Consider the following 18,175-nt stretch of genomic DNA (forward strand, 5'->3'; position numbering starts at 1 on the left):
ATCAGCTAATAATGACATGACATAACCAGGCACATTGGCTACACAGTCGTTAAAGCAAAGGAAATCACTAAACATTGTAGCTTCTCATGCACATCATGAAGCTGCAGAACATTTGTGAAAAGTCCAAAAGTTAAAACGAATGTCAGTAAGATTGTTTTTTCTTCTCTTCTCAGCATCCCGGTGGAGAACTTTGAGGACCACAGCGCCCCTCCATCTCCGGATGAGAAGGATTCAGGTTTCTTCATGCTTCGAAAGGACAGTGAGAGACGAGCTACCTTACATCGCATCCTGACTGAGGACCGGGACAAGGTGGTGAACAACCTGATGGAGGCAATAACGCAGGTGGGTGATATTAATTAACCATACAAAGGATTGAGTTTGACCTTTATTCCTATCTTACCGTGGCTGTTCCCTCTCCAGGGCTCTGAGGAGATGAAGCTGAAGTCTCAGCATATCTCCACCCTGGTGGTCAGTCTGGGCGACTTTGTTCGCATGGCAGACCGGAAAATCATCGCCAACACTCTGTCTCAGCTCAAGCTGGAGCTGGACTTTGATAGTACCGCCATCAGCCAGCTGCAGGTCGTGCTGTTCGGCTTCCAGGATGCTGTGAGTATGAAACAGTAGAACAATGACAGTGTAGAATCAGATGGAGAGAAGGAGGAAGAAGAAGCTGAGGCAATCTCAAACAACAGCAGTTACAAAACCCAAGCTGTCACTTCAAGGTTTTATCTGATGCCGAGATTCTCCTCACATGTTGCTCCTTTTCTCCTCCATGTGATTCTCTGCCTTCTATCCATCTTTATCTGTAGGCAGAGCAGCTCCTCACACTCTGCATAAACCAAGTGCTCTGAACACTTCAGTATAATTGTTGTCATTTTACATGAGCTGCAGACAGCAGCAAGCTGCCATGTTGCTGCTCTGCCTGCACAGAGATCGCACAGATGACTGAGAAGCATATTTAACCTTTGAGTGAGGCGATGAAAGGGAAAATCTGTTGAGGAGTTCATGCACGGCTGGTAAAAATGAAATATACCTGCTCTATTCTCTAAGAATGAAGTTTTGCAGATAAAATGACTCCAGAGCAATTGGTTGTTTTCATGTTTGGTGAGGCTGTTGCGTAATCCTGCAGGAAGATGAAGCTCTGATGCCCCCTGCTGGTCATCAGTGTAAATGACTTTAAGTAAAGGGGGAGCAATGCAACTGAGATTCTTCATCAATGACTCTCTAGTGTGTTCATTAAGAAGAAGAAGAACTGAGACTGAAGTATCTGTAGCAAAAGGTGTTACATCAAGGTTGGACTATTACAATGTTCTTTTGTCGGGTCTGCCCAAGAAGAGTTTGCGAGGTCTGCAGATGATGCCGAATGCAGCTACTTGCCTTCTAACCGGGTCAAACAGGTATGAGCACATAACACCAGTGCTCTTCTCTCTTCACTGGTTGCCTGTTTATGCCAGAGCAGATTTTAAAGTGTTGCTGTTGACCTTTAAAATTGTAAATGGCTCTGCACCCTCTTATCTCACCGACCTGGTGGATCCATACACTGGAAAAAATGTCCCTCCAAAAACAAGAAAGAAAAACGTATCTCAAGGTACTTTTACCTTGAAATAGGCAAAAGAAATCTGCCAATAGAACAAGTGAAAATTTGCTTGGTAAGATTTCTTAAAATAAGAAGTGATATTTAGAAAACTGTGATCTTAAAATTAGCAGGGAAAACTTATTTTAAGTAATATTTCACCAGTATTTTAAAGCTTAGTGTCTCAGAATAAGACAGGATTGCTAACAATTCGTATTTTTTCACTCAAAAAAAGATTTCTGCACAAATAAATTTCATGTCAAGTTCTTCATTTGAGATATATTCACCTTAATTTGAGTTGTATTATAGTGGGACTTCTCTAGGTTTAAGACCATCTTGTACTTGAAATAAGATTACAAAGTTTAATTTGAGCATTTTGAGATATAATGTCTTCTCATAGTTTTTTAAGATAAGCCAGCTAAGCTCAAAAGAAGGTGTGTCATTGTGTGCATGTAGTTTGAGGATGTATATTTTTATCTGATTTAGAAGAAACAGTGCCTGAAAACTGTAACCCACCCTTAAAAAAACAACCTCTCTTTCTTTCTTTTTTTCTTTCTTTTATCAATGGAGCTGTTTTCTGATAGATTCCCAGGTAGCATTGTCTTATAACAAGTCCATCTATCTTGCTCAAATGTTACTTTTTAAGTTAATTTATCTTAAATAAAGTGGGATAAGACATTTTGACTAAAAATGAGACTATTTCACTTGGTAAGATTTTGAGTTTTTGCAGTGTATGTGCCTGCTCGTGCACTTCGCTCTCAGGGGACTGGCCTTTTAAATGTCCCTAAGGTCCGAAAAAAGACCATTGGTGAGCAGGCCCTTTTCATTCCGTGCACCCACTTTATGGAACAGTCTCCCTGTCAACATTAGGTTAGCATGTTCCATTGACGTATTTAAAGCAAAGCTGAAGACCCACCTGTTTACTGTTGTTTACTGCTGATATTTCTTATGGTGTGTTGTGTCTCTGTTTGTTATTTGTTTTTAAGCTTTGTAAAGCACTTTGACTGCCTGTTGAAAGCGCTATATAAATATTATTATTATTATTATTATTATTATTATTATTATTATTATTATTATTATTATTATTAAAGGGTCCATTTGTGGAGTTCTTTAGATGCAGCAGGCTGTAGGAAGGTGATAAAAAATACAGGTGAAGTTGCATATTGGCAAAAAAATTAAAAGCAGGAAATAAAGGAGTGCAAACTATGAAAGTGTAAAAGCAGACATTGAGAAATTAATTATAAAAATATATCAAATATTATAGTAAAAACGTGTTTAGAATGGGACATGAATCCAGTATAAAAAAATAAATTAAGAGTGTGCTTCTAACTATTTAACATCTCATGTGTGCAGGTGAACAAAGTGCTGCGAAACCACAACATCAAGCCTCACTGGATGTTCGCTCTGGACACCATCATCCGAAAAGCAGTGCAGACAGCCATCACCATCCTGGTGCCAGGTAACGTCAATACAGTCTGGAGCCAAACTTCTATAATTTAGTTATCACTGATCGCTAAGAGTCGCACAGACTACGATAACATGAGGGGTTCACACTGGAAGCTACAGTCATCCCAGCTTTTTCCTAGAAGATAAATGTTTAAAAGTCAGATAATTTCAGGGATGACAACAAAAGACCTAAATGCATTGATTGAGAATAGTCCGTGGATTAAGCATGTTTCTGTGTTTCATCCATTGCATCCCTGAATTGGTGCTTTGTGTGTTCAGAGCTGAGGCCTCACTTCAGTCTGGCCTCAGAAAGTGACCCAGCCGAGCAGGAGGACGTGGACGATGACAATGAACCGGTGAGAAACTCCACCCATCAGAGCCGACAGCCTCCGGTCGCCGCTCACGACGACACCGTGGCCACGTCAGGAGTCAGCACGCTGAGCTCCACCGTCTCACATGAGTCCCACAATGCACAGCGATCTGTGAGCATGGAGCTAGGCAGGATGAAGCTGGAGACCAACAGGTAGCCTCAAACTCTTGGATATTGACAGTGATATAAGTTGAAGTTCAGCAGCTTTAAGAAATAAACCCTCCTGTTGTGTGTTGTTTCAACCCCAGGCTGCTGGAGCAGCTGCTGGAGAGGGAGAGAGAGTATCAGGCCATCCTACAGCAAGTCCTGGATGAGAGAGAGCAGGAGATCAAACTACTGAGGCTGAGATCTGAGCCAGCAGGTCGAGACTTTACTCCTATTTATCTTTTCACTGTGTGCACTTCCATAGCACAGTCCCTGTTACTGTTACTAAATGTTGTGTCAAATTCTGCACAGATGTTTCTACATCGTCGGATGATCCTGAAGGACAGATGAATCAACCAGCAGAGAGACGTGAAGTCCCAGACCTGACCAGCTGGTTGAGTCTTTACGGTGCTGACCAGGACTCCATAGACAAAGTGAGACCCTGATTTTACTTTGCTGTAAACTGGTAAATGTCACACATATACAGCAGCACTTTAGAGCTGGTGTTTGTTATTCTTGGTCCTGCAATTTCATGACATTTTTTAAACAATGTCACAGGGGGCTTCACGTCTAAATGAAACCATCAAATGCAGTGGTGTCCAAACTTTTTTCAAAGAGGGCCACATTTGATGTTGTCAGAATACCTCAGGGCCAGTGGCTCCAACTGAGACTTAGGAATCATAAAAGTTATTTATGAAATCTCTATTTAATAACAATTGTTTTCATTTTTTTCTCAATAAATCAGTAACTAGGTAGTCCTCAGTTCTCCACAAGCCACGTAAACATTAGCAAACGTTATCTTCTTCTGGATGAAAATGTTTTTCATCAGGGTCAGGCAGTGTGGGAAAAATATTATATCATTATTTTCCTATAGCAGGATCACGATCTTGATTTCATCACACTTATTTTTCATGTTGTTTTTAAGACTTTTCTGACCAGCAGACAACAATTTATAACAAAATAATTATTTTCCTGCGTTCTGAACATTTTTTATGCATCAAATTTTGCCTTTTCTGTACGATTTCATAATTTTGATCTTGTCTTGTGTCCTCTTTTATGTCTTCTGCACTTTTAGTGTTCATCAAGAATATTTTCACATCATGATAAAAACATGACTTTGAAAACCTTTTCTGGATTGACTTTAGTTTTGTTTGTGCGCTTGAAAGAAACTGCTAATGTAAAGATGATTCAGAATGGGATTAATTTCTGAGCTATAAATAATACAATTTAAGATGGAAGCTTGGGGCCATAAATAAATGGACCTTGGGCCGCAATTGGCCCCCGGGCCATACTTTAGACATACCTGATCTAACGAAAGACAATATCTTTTTTTTTTAAATATCTTGTAACTGTGTAGTTTCTTTAAGTCCAGAAGTCTGTTTTTATTCCTCCAGTTGATGTTCTTTTGTCCCCGTTAGATACTGAATGAGGAGTACACACTGAACGACATCCTCCACGATGTAACCAGGGACGATCTGAAGAGTTTAAGACTGAGGTAGTAAAAGTTTTCTTCTGTATCTTTTCATGACAGATGATTGGTTATAGATCTGTTCTTTGTTCTTAATTAAGGTTTGTGCATGAAAACTGAACTGTCATATCTGTCCGTGGCAGCAAATGATAATGTTTTGCATAATCATTTGGATGTCCATAAGGCAGAAGAGGAAGAGGAAGAGGAAACGTTTCATGTTGTCATTATGTTCACTGCACTGTGAGGTTACATTCTCTCCTCTCTGTCTCACCAGAGGCGGGATCCTGTGTAAACTATGGAAGGCCATCACAGACTACAGGCAGAAGCCAACCTGAGGCCTTATGTGGTGACAACCACTCAGAGAAGCTTGGACCCTTGTCCTTACGGCTCAGAGTTCTCCTCTTTACCTCAGTATTTATCGGGGCCAGACTTTTAGGAGAAGAACCTGTGTTTGCAGAGTGCACAGAGCAGATTTCAACCCACATGAAACAGGAGCTGTTTTCCCCGTCAGAGTATTTTCATACTTTTGGAGCAAAGGACTATGGGAGAAAATATTTACTCTGGAAGCAACAATTTCTGAGAAGTGCCACTAGTTTTGCTACATTTTGCGGACATTACAGAGCTTTTTGTTACAGGTGTGTAACTCAGAGTGACCATTTTTGTGAGAATTAATTGATGAAATCTTGAAAACAGTCAAAATTTTTGCTCGTCTTTACAACATGTACCGTTTACAAAACTGGAGACTGACCGTTTTATAATATAAGCCTGAGATACAAAAGACTACATCAAGATCATCCATCTCTGTTTGTTTTTTAAGTTCTAGCTGTCTTATCACTACTTTATTTAAAAGTATTTTTAATTTAATGTTATGGTAGTCTGAAGGATGTCAGCGCATGCCCTGTTATTTTGCAATCCATACTGAGACTTATTTAAATCATTTTTTCATATTTTCCTTTTTTTAATCCTTTTTTTATTTTATTTTATTTTATTATTTTTGTAAATATTGTGTTATACAGAATTATACGTGAAAGACATTTATGTACTTAAAGAATACAATGTTATCTAGAAGTATGTCTCCATGTGGATTGGACCGAGTCTATAATGAACACATTTGAAAAATGAATTGTAAAGTATTGTATTTTCTAGTGTCAAAAATCATGAGATGTTTTCAGTTAGTAATTGATATAACATCATCTGTTTTATTGTTGTACACTGACAAAATTGTGCTAATCTTGCTTGTGTAGATAAAATTATTCAATCAGATGTACTATGTTGTGATGAAAAAACTAAATTGCAAAAAAAAAAATTCATACAGAGGAGGCTTGACCTTTTTTATTTTAAAACATGATGTCAGAAATGGGGAAGATAAACCTGAGCAGGGTGTCCAGTTTGTTTCATATCTAAAATTCTACAAGATTTTTGTGTCATATTGTTCAAATAAAAATTTTCATCTTGAACTGTGAAAGACATTTTTGGAGTTTTATTGCTCTTCAAACATATTAAAATTCTCTAACATGGTTTGGAAATACCGTAGTTTTAAATTGGCAACGCAGCATTTCTTTATGTGCACAATGAGCAAAATATATCATATACAGACCTGCCGAGTTGTTATTTCTCCAGACAATCTCCCTATTTCACGTTGAATCAAATGAGTGTCCCTTAACTTCTTCAAGCGGTCCTCTACTTGAGCTTTATATTCAAATCCTCAAAAACATCCACCACTCCTCTCCCTGTAGATGGTTTGATCCAAAAGACGCTGCATGAGATGGTTTCTGACAGCAGGTAAACACAGACCCACAGGTATACAGGTAGATCTGTGACACCGGTAGCGTTCATTAGACAAATTGTTATGAGTTCAACAAACTTCTGCACTGTTTAAATATTTTATCCATCCCTCATTAAAGAGGAGTAGCCCTGTTCTTGATAGCTAACTTAAGTTGTGACGTGCAATAACGCAGCATCCTCTTTAAAGTTCAACAGGAGAGTTTAGAGCTGTGTGAATCTGATGACAGAGTGCTGACTGTGTAGCTATCACAATATCACAGGTGAAGTTATGAAACCACTAAACTCTACCTGATAACCTCAGGTGGAGATGCAGAGGAAATCTCTTCCTTCTTTAAATAAAGAGCAGAAAGCAGCAGAGGCTGATGATGCAGAGGTTACTGTAGGTCAGATAACATTTAGCTGTAGGTAATAAATATGATTTAAAGGACCCAGATATAAATGACTTTAAAAAGCACATAGAGATGTAGATTCATGTTACAGAGACTCCTGCATTGAAATAATACTATAATGGTATTAACATCAAAATATGGTGTCAAAGCAAACCCCTCTACCTGGAACATGTGTGTGTTACTCCTCACTGCAGTGGCTCACTCTACTCTCACTCTTCAACATGTTTATGAATTTTGTCATATTTATAAGACATGGATTTTTAAAATGTTGTATGTTTTCATTGCCATATTTTACTGCAAACCTTGAAATTAAGAGACATTTAAAGTATTTGACTTATCCGTTTATTAAATGTATGCATCTGCAGTTTAGGCTTAGATATGGACGGAGTTGCTGGATATAGGCTGATTCTACGATACTCCAGAAAAATCTCCCTATTTTTCACAGTCCAATGTTGGCAGGTATGTATATATGATAATACAAACGTTGATATGTTCAGTGAAAAGCACAATATCACTACTCCAATGGTGAACACAAATATTGCACTTCGGTAAACAGCGTTGTATAAGAAAAAGGTAAATAAATCAGTTACAGGTGTGCCAGCTCGCGCTCGCGATGTTTAACCATCACCGTGACGTCAGTAGTTCCTGCTGTGGAGCGGTCTCGCGGCCACCTCCCCCTCACCATGACAACGATAGATTTCCAGCATCGTCAGAGGACACCACCTTCTACTTTCCTCGTGATTTAGAGCCTGTTTCCTCGTTAATTACCGTGTTTAATATCATTATCACGGTGATGTTTCGTGAAGACGGGGTGTAATCTGCTGTGTAGGCTCTTAATGTGTCGGGAACCAGCCGGAGGCAGAGGGAGACGCTGTTTAACTGCGTGAACAACATGGCTCTTCCTCAGCATCCCCGGCTGCTGCTGCTGCTGCTCGCCGGTGTTGTCCTGCTGTGCGCAGTGCAACGCATCCACTCCACCAGGTCTTTGCCCATATCGGATCTGAAATCCAAAATCTCCGGGGTGGAGGAGCTGCTGGAGGAATTCCGCAAGCAGCTGCAGCAGGACCAGGCGTACAGGACGGGCGAGGTGAGTGACTCCTGTTTGGGAGATTTCAACGCCGAAGAGGAGCGCATCATCAAGACCAGGGCCTCCATCGAGCAGGGGGCCACCTTCCTCCTGGCTCCTGACGGGGTGTACACCTGGAAGGACTGCCTGCACGCCTGCTGCTCTCAGCCGCACTGCACCGTGGCCGTGGTCCAGGAAGACCCGAGCCAGTCCGGGGACAGTCTCAGCTGCTACCTGTTCAATTGCACCTACAGGAACCAAAATGTCTGCTCCTTCGCTCCGCAGCAGGGCTTCAGCACATACAGCCGAGCGGCTAACGCGACGCAGGGACACCTCCCTGTTCCATCCAGCGGTGCATCCAAGAGGCCCGGGGAGGGACACCCTGAGGAGGGGGAGACACAAGGTGAGAGATGCTGGCACACAAGCCAAACTAGATATATAGATCATGATGTGCATGCAACTTGTTCATCTGTTTTTATGCCCCTAAGCTCTGGAACTCTCTGCCTCTGGACATCAAAACGGTGAGCTCTCTGGGTGTTTTGAAAAAAATAAACTTAAGACTTACCTTTTTAATCTAGCTTTTAATTTGGAGTAATTTATTTTTAGCCCTGGACTGCATTATTATTATTTTAATAATTGCTTTAGCATTTATTTATCTTATTTAATTATCTATATTAATCCCTGTATTCATCTGATCTTGTCAACGCTACCTTATTTTTAACTTTTCTTTCCACTCTTACTAATTTTATTAATTTTACTGTGTTGATTTTATTTTATCTTATTTTATCTTATTTTATTTATGTAATACCTTTTTTTAATTTTACCATTGCTGTTGTTTTCTGTCTCTCTGTTATTTTGTGAAGCACTTTGGGCTGCATGTTTTTATGTATGAAAGGTGCTATATAAATAAAGTTGAGTTGAGTTGACTAGTGTTAGCACGGTAAGAAAACAACAACAACCTGCAGAGCACTTGGTTATCTCAGTAAATAAAGCTTCATTAATAATAATAATAAAGTTTATTTATAAAGCACTTATCAAAACAGACGTTACAAAGTGCTTTACATCATGAAAACCACGACAATTTAAGAGGAACAGCTGAGAAAAGAGTAAAAGAGAAACTACTAAAAGTAATTAAAACAATAAAACAGTTAAAATCAGTAAAACAAATAAAACAATAGTATTTTAGTGCAATATAACCAGACAGATACCTTTTAATTTGTTGTCATAAGAGTTATCTTCAACATTTAACCCAGTAATGTAGTTTAAAACGTAATCAATGATTAATGTTAGTTTAATCAAATTAAAATTAAATTAAAAATCTTCAAAAGTCATTGCATAAGACTGTATCAGCTGAGAGAAAGTCTTATCATTACACTTCATAGTCTAAAATGAGTACAAAGTAAGACTTTTTCTGACCTCTATCGTTTCTCAACCACCTGACTGTAGTCTCAGTGTAATGTAGTAATCTAAAAGTAGTACAAAAACAAGCAATTTAAAGTTTACACAATATTTCTAAAGTGTACCTCAGTAGATAGGAGGTAACTACTGGCAACTTCTACTTATGGTGATAAAGAAGGCAGAGCAGGTTAATGATTTGCTTTTCAGACTCTAAAGATATCTACAGACGCTGAGACCGACAGCAGGTGTTGTTTTGACATTTGTCCTGTGTTAACTTACCAGTGTGCAGCTGGTTCTACGAGATTTCAATGGAAGCAGGAAAAGTAGAAATCTAAAAAAAACCTTTTGATTAATTAAATTATCAAATAATCATTTGAGCAAATTTTCATTTAAATATTCAGATTTTTTCTGTTGTTTCAGCTTCTTTGAAGTGAGGATGTTTTCCTTCACTTTTTATGCCCCTCTAAAATGTATGTCTCTGTAAGTCAAAAATCAAGACATCACTTTTGTCTAGGAGAAAGATTTAGTGTGAAGATGTCAGAAGATGAAGTGATTATGAACATTTTAAAAGCACCATCTCTCCTAGCTCGAGAGAGAGAACATATTTTATGTCTTAACCAGCAGATGAATAAAACAGAACTAATGCACAATGTGACTGAAAAGAATAAGCATTTAGTACACATCCTCTATAAACACGTTGTCCTCTGTGTGCAGACGTAGACGAGCCTCCTCGCAGTGATGCTGGACAGGATGTGGTGATCCAACTGCCCACGGACTGGGCCGTGCTGGATGGACGGGACAGTGTGGACGACCACAGGATCAGCCACTTTGAGTGGACCCTCGTCAAAGGTGACAATACCATCAATATGAAGGTCAGTATTTATTTTTGAAGTGTATTTAGTGCACAATAACAACCAGGACATGTTGCAGTAACATAACTGTCTTTAGTTCAGTTTGGTGCTCCACCTGAGACTGAAAGACTGAAAATAAACAGAGGAGGAAGCACAAGTGGATTAATAAATACACAATAGAGTGAAAACTATTGTGCTCTCCTTTCAGGGATCAGATGGTGTTATATTTGAACTCTCAGTATGAATAGTCACTAATTGCCCTCACTGACACCAGAGTCAGATTACTTGTTTGTGCTAGTTAAGTCAACAGAGAGTCCTGTGGTCACTGCTCCATAAAAGCTTGCTGTACCAACAGAGATAAGAGTTCATTACATGCAAACCTGCCTTAAGGACAACAGAACAAGCTCTGTTCAGTTCTTATTCTTAAAGTCTTTTCATCTTTAGTGGAGGTTTACCATTTTTTGCCTCCAGTTGTCACTCATGTTGCGTAAAAACATAGACTGTATAAAATATGGATGCAATATCCGTCACGTCACCCACGTATTTCTGAAGCGCTGTTTTGAGACCAATCGGCGGCGGCGGCCATATTGCTGCCGCCGAGTAATTGTGACGTAAAGAGGCGGGCTTTGAGCCTCCTAGCCAATAGCGACAGTGTTCCCGTCTGTCAATCAAGTCAGCTGTGCCTCTCATTGGAAGACTCGTAATCTCAATATCTTCAAAATTGCCGCATTAGAAAAAAAAAATTACCCCCTATTCGGTGTGAGCCGATCAAGAAAGTAGCTATTCAGACTACACTTGTTTTTAGTACCAGGCTGTGAACATGTTTATTTCTGCTGTAAAGATCGTCTTTTTTGAATTGGTGTGTATGTGGTTGTTCTGTACTTCCGGAGCCAGTCTCAAGTGGATCCTTTATGAACTGCAGTTTTTAGCACTTCCACATTGGACTCATATTTTTAGACCGGAGGTTGCCGCTTGGTTAAAAATGATAGCTTCTTTTATGGAGCACCTAAAGCAATTAAACTGAAACAGAGTTCACATCGTTGGTAGGCAGACCTGAAACAGGATACTTAGAGGGCAAAATCAGAGAAACTCAAACAGTAAGGCAAAACAACAACAATAGAAAAGACAGAAAACAAAAGCAAGACAAAAGTGCTTTAATGAATATCATAAAATAAACCATTATGACAGATTATTTAATGTATGTACACTTGGGTACACCCCACACCTTAATCTGACCCATAGAAAAAGTAGCAGCATTTTTTAATCTGATGAATAAGACGTTTAAAATATACAAAATCTATTTGTTAAATTAAACCTGATTAAACAGCTGTTGCTCATCCTTTCTGCCATGTGTTGAAGGCAACTCATCCAGGGCTGCTGAAGGTCAGCGGTCTGCAGGAGGGCGTCTACAGATTCCAAATGACGGTCACGGACACAGCGGGACAGAAGAGCTCCGACAACGTCTCTGTCACGGTGCTGGCACCGAAACACCAAGCAGAAGGTGATGAATTCGGAAAAAATATGTATAAATGCTTTCTGTGCTTCTCTGTGACATCGTGGTGCCACCTAAAAATCAAGTTTATTGTTTAAAGGTTGATTATTAAGGGGTGGGTGTAAGAAAAGCTGCCACTTCTTCTTCTTGCTGTCGTTGATACACTTCATCTCAGTTTTTAAACACTAAAAGCTGGTCGCTTGTTTCATGATGTCTAGTTTTCTCTTTCTGTTCTCACAGTGTGCATGGGTCACTGCTCACGCTACCAGTTTAAGTGTGATGACGGCTGCTGTATTGACATCACCTTCGCCTGTGATGGGAAGCAGCACTGTCCAGACCGCTCCGATGAAGACTTCTGCCAAAACTGTAAGCATTGCTTGATTCCCCCTCCTCCTATGATATTTTACATCACCTGACTCAGTTAGGAGAATTAAGAAGGAAACAACATATATATATATATATAGATTCTCTTAGCATAAAGTGGTTTGTCTTTGATTTCTTTAGTTGACAACAACAGGAAATCAGTAACCCACAATGCTGCTCTGTCAACTCCTAATCGACTTGTAGCTCAGACAGAGGTGTCTGAGGACGTCTCCGTGGTCAAAACTGGATCCAGAAAAACTGTAGAGAGCATCGTACCACCTCAGGACAGGAGCAAGGCCCCCCCTCCACAGAGTCCCAGTCAACAGGAGGCTGCAGCCAGTCAAGGTGAGGTTGTGTTTATGTTTAAAGCAATATTTGCACACTCTTTTGCATCCCCTGTTTTTGAGAATGAAGTAACTTGAACTCAAAGGGCCTTAAAAACAGACGTGCGTATGTTAAAAAAAACAGAGTTATTTTGAAGCACACAATCTCACAGGAATCTGAAAGTATTTTTGTTTTTTTAGATGTACCTGTTAAAGTGTTTGCTCAACAATATGATCCTCCATCACTTTGTCATTAGTGCAGTATCCCTTTGTAAAGAGGCAGAGAGGGTTTTTAGTGTGTATTTGGCCGTAGAAGCAGATGGAGCCCCTGTAGGCAGCCAAGTGAGTCAAAACATACTGTGCTGAAAATGCTGCCAGAGCCACAGGGCCACTCTGCAGTCCCTGGGAAAGCAGCTCTGTGCCTGCTGGAACAAAGCACCTCTGTCCCCTCTGCCATCTGATCCCTGAATCAGGCTGAGAGCAACAAAAAGGGCTTCTTCCCCAGCAGTTTTACCACAGGTATTACACAGGTGAGGAGCATACTGAGGAGTCTTTTCTTCATGTCACCACTGCTGGGTTCCATGTCTAAATGCTTGGAAGGCTCTTTGTTAAGAGAAAGAGAGAGAGATATGTCAACTTGAAAGTGCTCTAACCTTTGCTCTCTGTTACCTGTGAGTATCGTTTTTTGATGGGAATTCATCCGCTCACCTTGGACGTCATTGTTTAACTGCATGATCGGTAAAGGTTTTCCTCTTTAATCTACATTGATTGAATATCTCAGCCTCTTGGATGTAAAAAGCTGTGACCACATTTCTCTATTAAGTTAAGGTGTCAGTCGCCTATTAACACATCCATCTGACATTAAACAATATTGAAGATGAGTAAAGATTCTTTCCATAGTTAAAATGAGTGTCTGACATTTAACGGCTTTATCTCTGTGCTGACTACGGATGTTCAGAAGTGACTAATTTCCTTGTCGTGAAACAAAATGCTAGTCACTGGTAAAAATGCAGAAACCAGTCAAAGTTGAGCACGATTTATTTAACACAGCTAAACACAGGATCACATCGTCAGTTAAACAGTGTCAGATTGGTTTGCCAAGTGTGACTAACATTAGCAGAGCTAGCACCTCCAGCCTTTGGTCCTTCTTTTAGGTTACTGTCCACATACCTGTGCTGTTTCCATAGACTGTATAAAATATGGACGTAGTATCCGGGATGTCACCCATCTGTTTCTGAAGCCCTGTTTTGAGGCCAATTGGCGGCGGCAGCCATATTGCTGCTGTCGAGCGATTCTGAAGTAAAGAGGCGGGCTTTGAGCCAACAGCTACAGTGTTCCTGCCTGTCAATCAAGTCAGCTGTGCCTCTCATGAGAAGACTCGTAATCTCAATATCATCAAAATTGCCACGTTAGAAAAAAATTCAACCCCCGCACAGTGTGTGCCGATCAAGAAATGAGCTATTCAGACTACACTCGTCTTTTGTACCAGGCTGTAAACATGTTTATTTCTGCTGTAAAGATCGTATTTTTTTTAACTGCAGTTTTTAGCACTTCCGCATTGGACTCATATTTTTAGACCGGAGGTTGCCGCTTGGCTGTTACTCATTGCTCCAGTCAGGTAGTTATATGCTAGTTTAATCAGACACAGGCAACAAACAACTGTATCTGTACGTTGTGCCGCGCCATGTCACAACGAGATGCCATCTGTCATCTGTGCTTGTTTACATCCAGGTAGTAGAGCATTACATAGCCTAATGGCAAAAGCCATTAACCAGAGCTAATGCTCCTGGTAGTGTCAGGTGGCTGGGCAACAGCTTGAACACAACATATGAGCGGTATTTTGGGAGAGCAAATATTAATAATTTCTTAATTAACAGACCAGTAATTCTAGTGCCATCTAGGAAGGGTGACAACTTAGAAAATATACACTACCGGTCAAAAGTTTTAGAACACCCCAATTTTTCCACCTTTTGATTGAAATTAAAGCAGTTCAAGTCCATAAAATAGCTTGAAAAAAAAAAAGGTAAGATTACCCAAAACTGAAAAAAGAATGTACATTTCAGAATTATAAGAAAAGGCCTTTTTCAGGGAACAAGAAATGGGTTGCTATTCTGCAGCAATTGAGGTTAGTCAAGCCTTTAAAGTTGGTGCTACAAATTACTAACTGGTGTCCCAACTTTTCTTGATCACTTACAACCCCCTCTGTCTGCATAAAAGTAGTGTTGGAACACACTGTGGTACCATACCCTCGTGAGCATCATTTGAACAGTCTTGTACTGCAGAAAGTAATGTGTTGCTTTAGATATGGCCAGAAAAAGGCAATTAACAATGGAAGAGAGACAGACCATCATAACATTTTGGTTTATGAATTGATTCCATGATTTATTTTTGAAATTAAATTGTTTATTTGTTCGACGTTCTCATTTTAGAGCACAATAAGACATTGAACTGCATAATTTTCAATAAAAAACTTGAAAAATTGGGGTGTTCTAAAACTTTTGACCGGTAGTATATATAGATAGATTAAGTCAGTCATTAAATCAATTTAATAAATCAAACATATATTTGGGGTTTGGAATATTTCTATCATAAAAAGTGTATTAAATCTGCAGATTAATCAGTTATGCACTTTGTCCTCCAAAACACAAGCAGTGGACATTCATTCCTTTTATCTCTGCTACTTAGAATCATGTACATTTTTGATACTAATGACTTATTTTAAGTGTTTAAGTGTTGGTGATTCACTTAAACTTGTAATTTCAGCTCAACACCCCAGTATCAAATGCTTTTAATAGTAATATTGATACGGTTTATTACCAGGTTTTCTAGGACCCACAAGCAAATCCAGCAAACAGGGATCAGAGGAAAGGTGATTTATTGAGAAGGCTGGGTGGTGTGGCTGGAAGCTGAGGTAGAGACTGGGGAATGAGGCGCAGGCACTGGAGCTCGGAGGTGAAAGGCACTGAAGGAAAGTTAAGATGTGTCACAAAAAACAGCACTGGGAAAAAGTTCAGACAGCAAGAGCACGAGAGTAGCCAACAATACCACATGGAGAGTGGAGACAATCTGGCAGCATGGGAATGGAACACAGGGGTTTTGATCAGCCACTGATGAGGGAGCAGGTGAGTGAAATCAGGAGCTCCAGCACCAGGGACCACGCCCAACCTCTGATAACAGAGGAAAACCACTCCAGCTACACAGGCCAAACAAATAGTGCAAACAAAACACAATATATTTCCAGATCACCACAAATATAATGTTACCCAGAAGCTGGTTGTATCTGACTCTGTCCCTGTAGATCCGTGTGCTGCAGCTCCAGTCGTCGGACCCTGTAAAGGAAACTTCCCTCGCTGGTACTACGACCAAACTGCAGGAGCATGCAAACACTTTCTGTACGGTGGCTGCCAGGGCAACCATAATAACTTTCTCCAGGAGTCTGACTGTGTCAGTGAATGTATACAAAAAAGTGAGTTCATTTTTATTTCCTTTTTTTTGGGACTGCAAAACTTCACGTAAAAACACTTTGAGTTTGTTCTACTCATGGGTTCATCTTCCAGGTCCGGCTTTCAAACCAGCAACTGTGGCTCCTCCCACCACCAAACAGACTGAGATAGGTAAAAGGCGTTTTAATGAAACATTGTTGATACACCACAAACTTTGTGTAAGCTGTTGATTGTTTCCAATTATATGTATCTTTTCTTTACACTTTTCTTGAAGCTGCCCCTAAAGTCTCTCTGAAGCAACCAGAAAGTGACATACCTGTCTCCAAACCATTCCCAGTGATGGGAGGACATCCAGGACCAGAGTCTGGTAAGAGTCAACATAAAACTGCTTCTCTCTTCTCTTATGTAGACTCCTTGTTGTGTTTTGATTCATGGCTGCTGCTCCCTCCCTGCAGGTGCCATCCTTCCTCTGGCTCTCGGCATAATCATCACCGCTCTGTTGCTACTCATGATCGGCTGTCGTCTCAGACTTGTTCGTCACAAGCTGAAGAAAGCCCGACCACTGACCACTGAGGAGTCGGATTACCTCATCAACGGCATGTACCTGTAGCCAATCAGGACCAGGCAGCAAACGCAAGAGAAACACGGGTCATGTCACCAGAGCCTGAGCCAGGACTTAAATTTGCACTCTGAGTTTCTCTAATCTACCCTCACATTCAAACTATGCTGTCATGAACGTTTCTGAACCTTCACACACTGAATCAACCTGACCGATGAATCTGCTGCTCATAGATGCTGCCTTCAAAGCCAACGACACATATTTAGATGCTTGTGGGTTTCATATTTATGTTGTCTTAAGAAAATCTGATTGTAAATCCATGATTGGAATATTTATGTACAGCTGTCTGCCCAATGACTTCTGGTGTACATAGAATATAAGACTCCTTTGTCTCATGTATCAAACACTGGTAACTTTGCTTTTCATTAATATGTGTCTGACAAAAATATGCTCTAATTTCGCCACTGGGTGACACTAATGTGCTATTTTTGTGCCATACATCTCACCTCCCGTAAACATGTTAGAACACATCCTGAGTGTGGGATTTAGTGCACTTTTTCTGAGTTATTGTAAGTTAACAAAACTTACTTAACATTTCTTGCAATCCTATAAAGCCATAACAAATTATATTCTTATTTTTTGTTGCATATCATTCTTTAAAAGCAAATTTATGTGGATTATGTATTATATTATGCAGATGTATTCCCTCAAAGTGCTGTCTTTTATGTGACATATTAAATTTTATTATAAATCAGAAAACACTAGTGTAATCTGTTGAAACTGTAGTTTCTAAAGAAGCACATAGTTCAAACCTGGCGACAAAATTCAATGGAGAAGAATGAAGTTGCTCCTGTGTGTGCTTCGCAAACTCAAGGGAAGTCACCCTTTACAATTATACACAGTTTAAGTGTTTCCATTAAAAGCCCTAATTCCAAAAAAAGTTGGAACATTGTGTAAAATGTGAAAGAAAAGATTATGATGGTTTGTGCATTATTCAAACTCTATACTGAAATGGAGATAGTACACATTACTATTTTCATCTCCACTTAGATGTTGATATGGAAAAGAAAAAGTATTCTACAAAATATAGGCTTATTTAAATTGAATACTGGCAAGACATATGGTATGTGTTGCTGCATCGCCATTTCTTTTAATAATCATCTAGGAGCCCAGGACACCAGTTTCGGGAGTTTTGAAAATGTCCCATTCTTGCCTAGTATTGGATTTCAGCCGCTCAACAAATTCATGGCTTCCTTTGTTATATTTTTCTGTTTCATAATGCACTAAATATTTTCAATGGGTGACAAGTTGGGACTGCAGTATAGCACCCAGACTCTTCTACTACAGAGCCATACAGTTGTAATCTGCACAGAATGTGGCTTGACTCTGTTGAAATGGGCACGGTCTGCCCCAAAAAAGGCATCATCATCCTGATCCAGATTGATCTTTGGAAATTATGAGATACCAGATTTCTGGATTTGAGCTATAAGCCAGAATCAGAATCA

The 18,175-nt window shown here is 39.8% G+C and overlaps 2 protein-coding genes across 6 annotated transcripts in view; both read left to right on the forward strand.

The window, feature by feature from the left end:
- The window catches only part of map3k5 (mitogen-activated protein kinase kinase kinase 5), a 107,551-nt gene extending 101,085 nt beyond the window's left edge, over positions 1-6,466 (forward strand). For both annotated transcript variants that reach the window (XM_034699804.1, XM_034699806.1), the window contains exons 23-30: positions 174-342; positions 421-606; positions 2,927-3,032; positions 3,299-3,542; positions 3,638-3,750; positions 3,846-3,967; positions 4,952-5,028; positions 5,276-6,466. In XM_034699804.1, coding sequence (XP_034555695.1) covers positions 174-342; positions 421-606; positions 2,927-3,032; positions 3,299-3,542; positions 3,638-3,750; positions 3,846-3,967; positions 4,952-5,028; positions 5,276-5,336 — 1,078 coding nt within the window. In that variant the 3' untranslated portion in view covers positions 5,337-6,466. The remainder of the gene's footprint in view (positions 1-173; positions 343-420; positions 607-2,926; positions 3,033-3,298; positions 3,543-3,637; positions 3,751-3,845; positions 3,968-4,951; positions 5,029-5,275) is intronic.
- A 1,374-nt stretch (positions 6,467-7,840) lies between these two features.
- Positions 7,841-17,299, forward strand: lrp11 (low density lipoprotein receptor-related protein 11). 4 transcript variants are annotated; one of them, XM_034700015.1, is made up of 10 exons: positions 7,841-8,644; positions 8,730-8,762; positions 10,354-10,511; positions 11,850-11,991; positions 12,223-12,348; positions 12,487-12,690; positions 15,967-16,134; positions 16,226-16,282; positions 16,386-16,478; positions 16,567-17,299. In XM_034700015.1, exons 1-10 carry the CDS (start codon positions 8,068-8,070, stop codon positions 16,719-16,721), a joined length of 1,713 nt encoding a protein of 570 aa, XP_034555906.1. In that variant the 5' UTR covers positions 7,841-8,067; the 3' UTR covers positions 16,722-17,299. The 4 variants fall into 4 exon arrangements, with proteins under 4 accessions (XP_034555906.1, XP_034555908.1, XP_034555907.1 ...); XM_034700017.1 differs by having other exon boundaries at positions 7,842-8,644; positions 12,550-12,690; XM_034700016.1 differs by lacking the exon at positions 8,730-8,762 and having other exon boundaries at positions 7,842-8,644.
- The last annotated feature ends 876 nt before the right edge of the window (positions 17,300-18,175 follow it).

The sequence above is a fragment of the Notolabrus celidotus genome, chromosome 13 (genome assembly GCF_009762535.1).
Source record: "Notolabrus celidotus isolate fNotCel1 chromosome 13, fNotCel1.pri, whole genome shotgun sequence".
Classification (NCBI taxonomy): Eukaryota; Metazoa; Chordata; class Actinopteri; order Labriformes; family Labridae; genus Notolabrus; species Notolabrus celidotus.

What these genes read in the sequence shown, in the direction of transcription:
- lrp11 (XM_034700015.1), top strand. Translation starts at nt 8,068, where the DNA reads ATGGCTCTTCCTCAGCATCCCCGGCTGCTGCTGCTGCTGCTCGCCGGT. An exon ending in ACCGAAACACCAAGCAGAAG is followed by an intron (nt 11,992 to 12,222) that starts GTGATGAATTCG and finishes CTGTTCTCACAG; the next exon opens with TGTGCATGGGTCACTGCTCA. An exon ending in TGAAGACTTCTGCCAAAACT is followed by an intron (nt 12,349 to 12,486) that starts GTAAGCATTGCT and finishes TGATTTCTTTAG; the next exon opens with TTGACAACAACAGGAAATCA.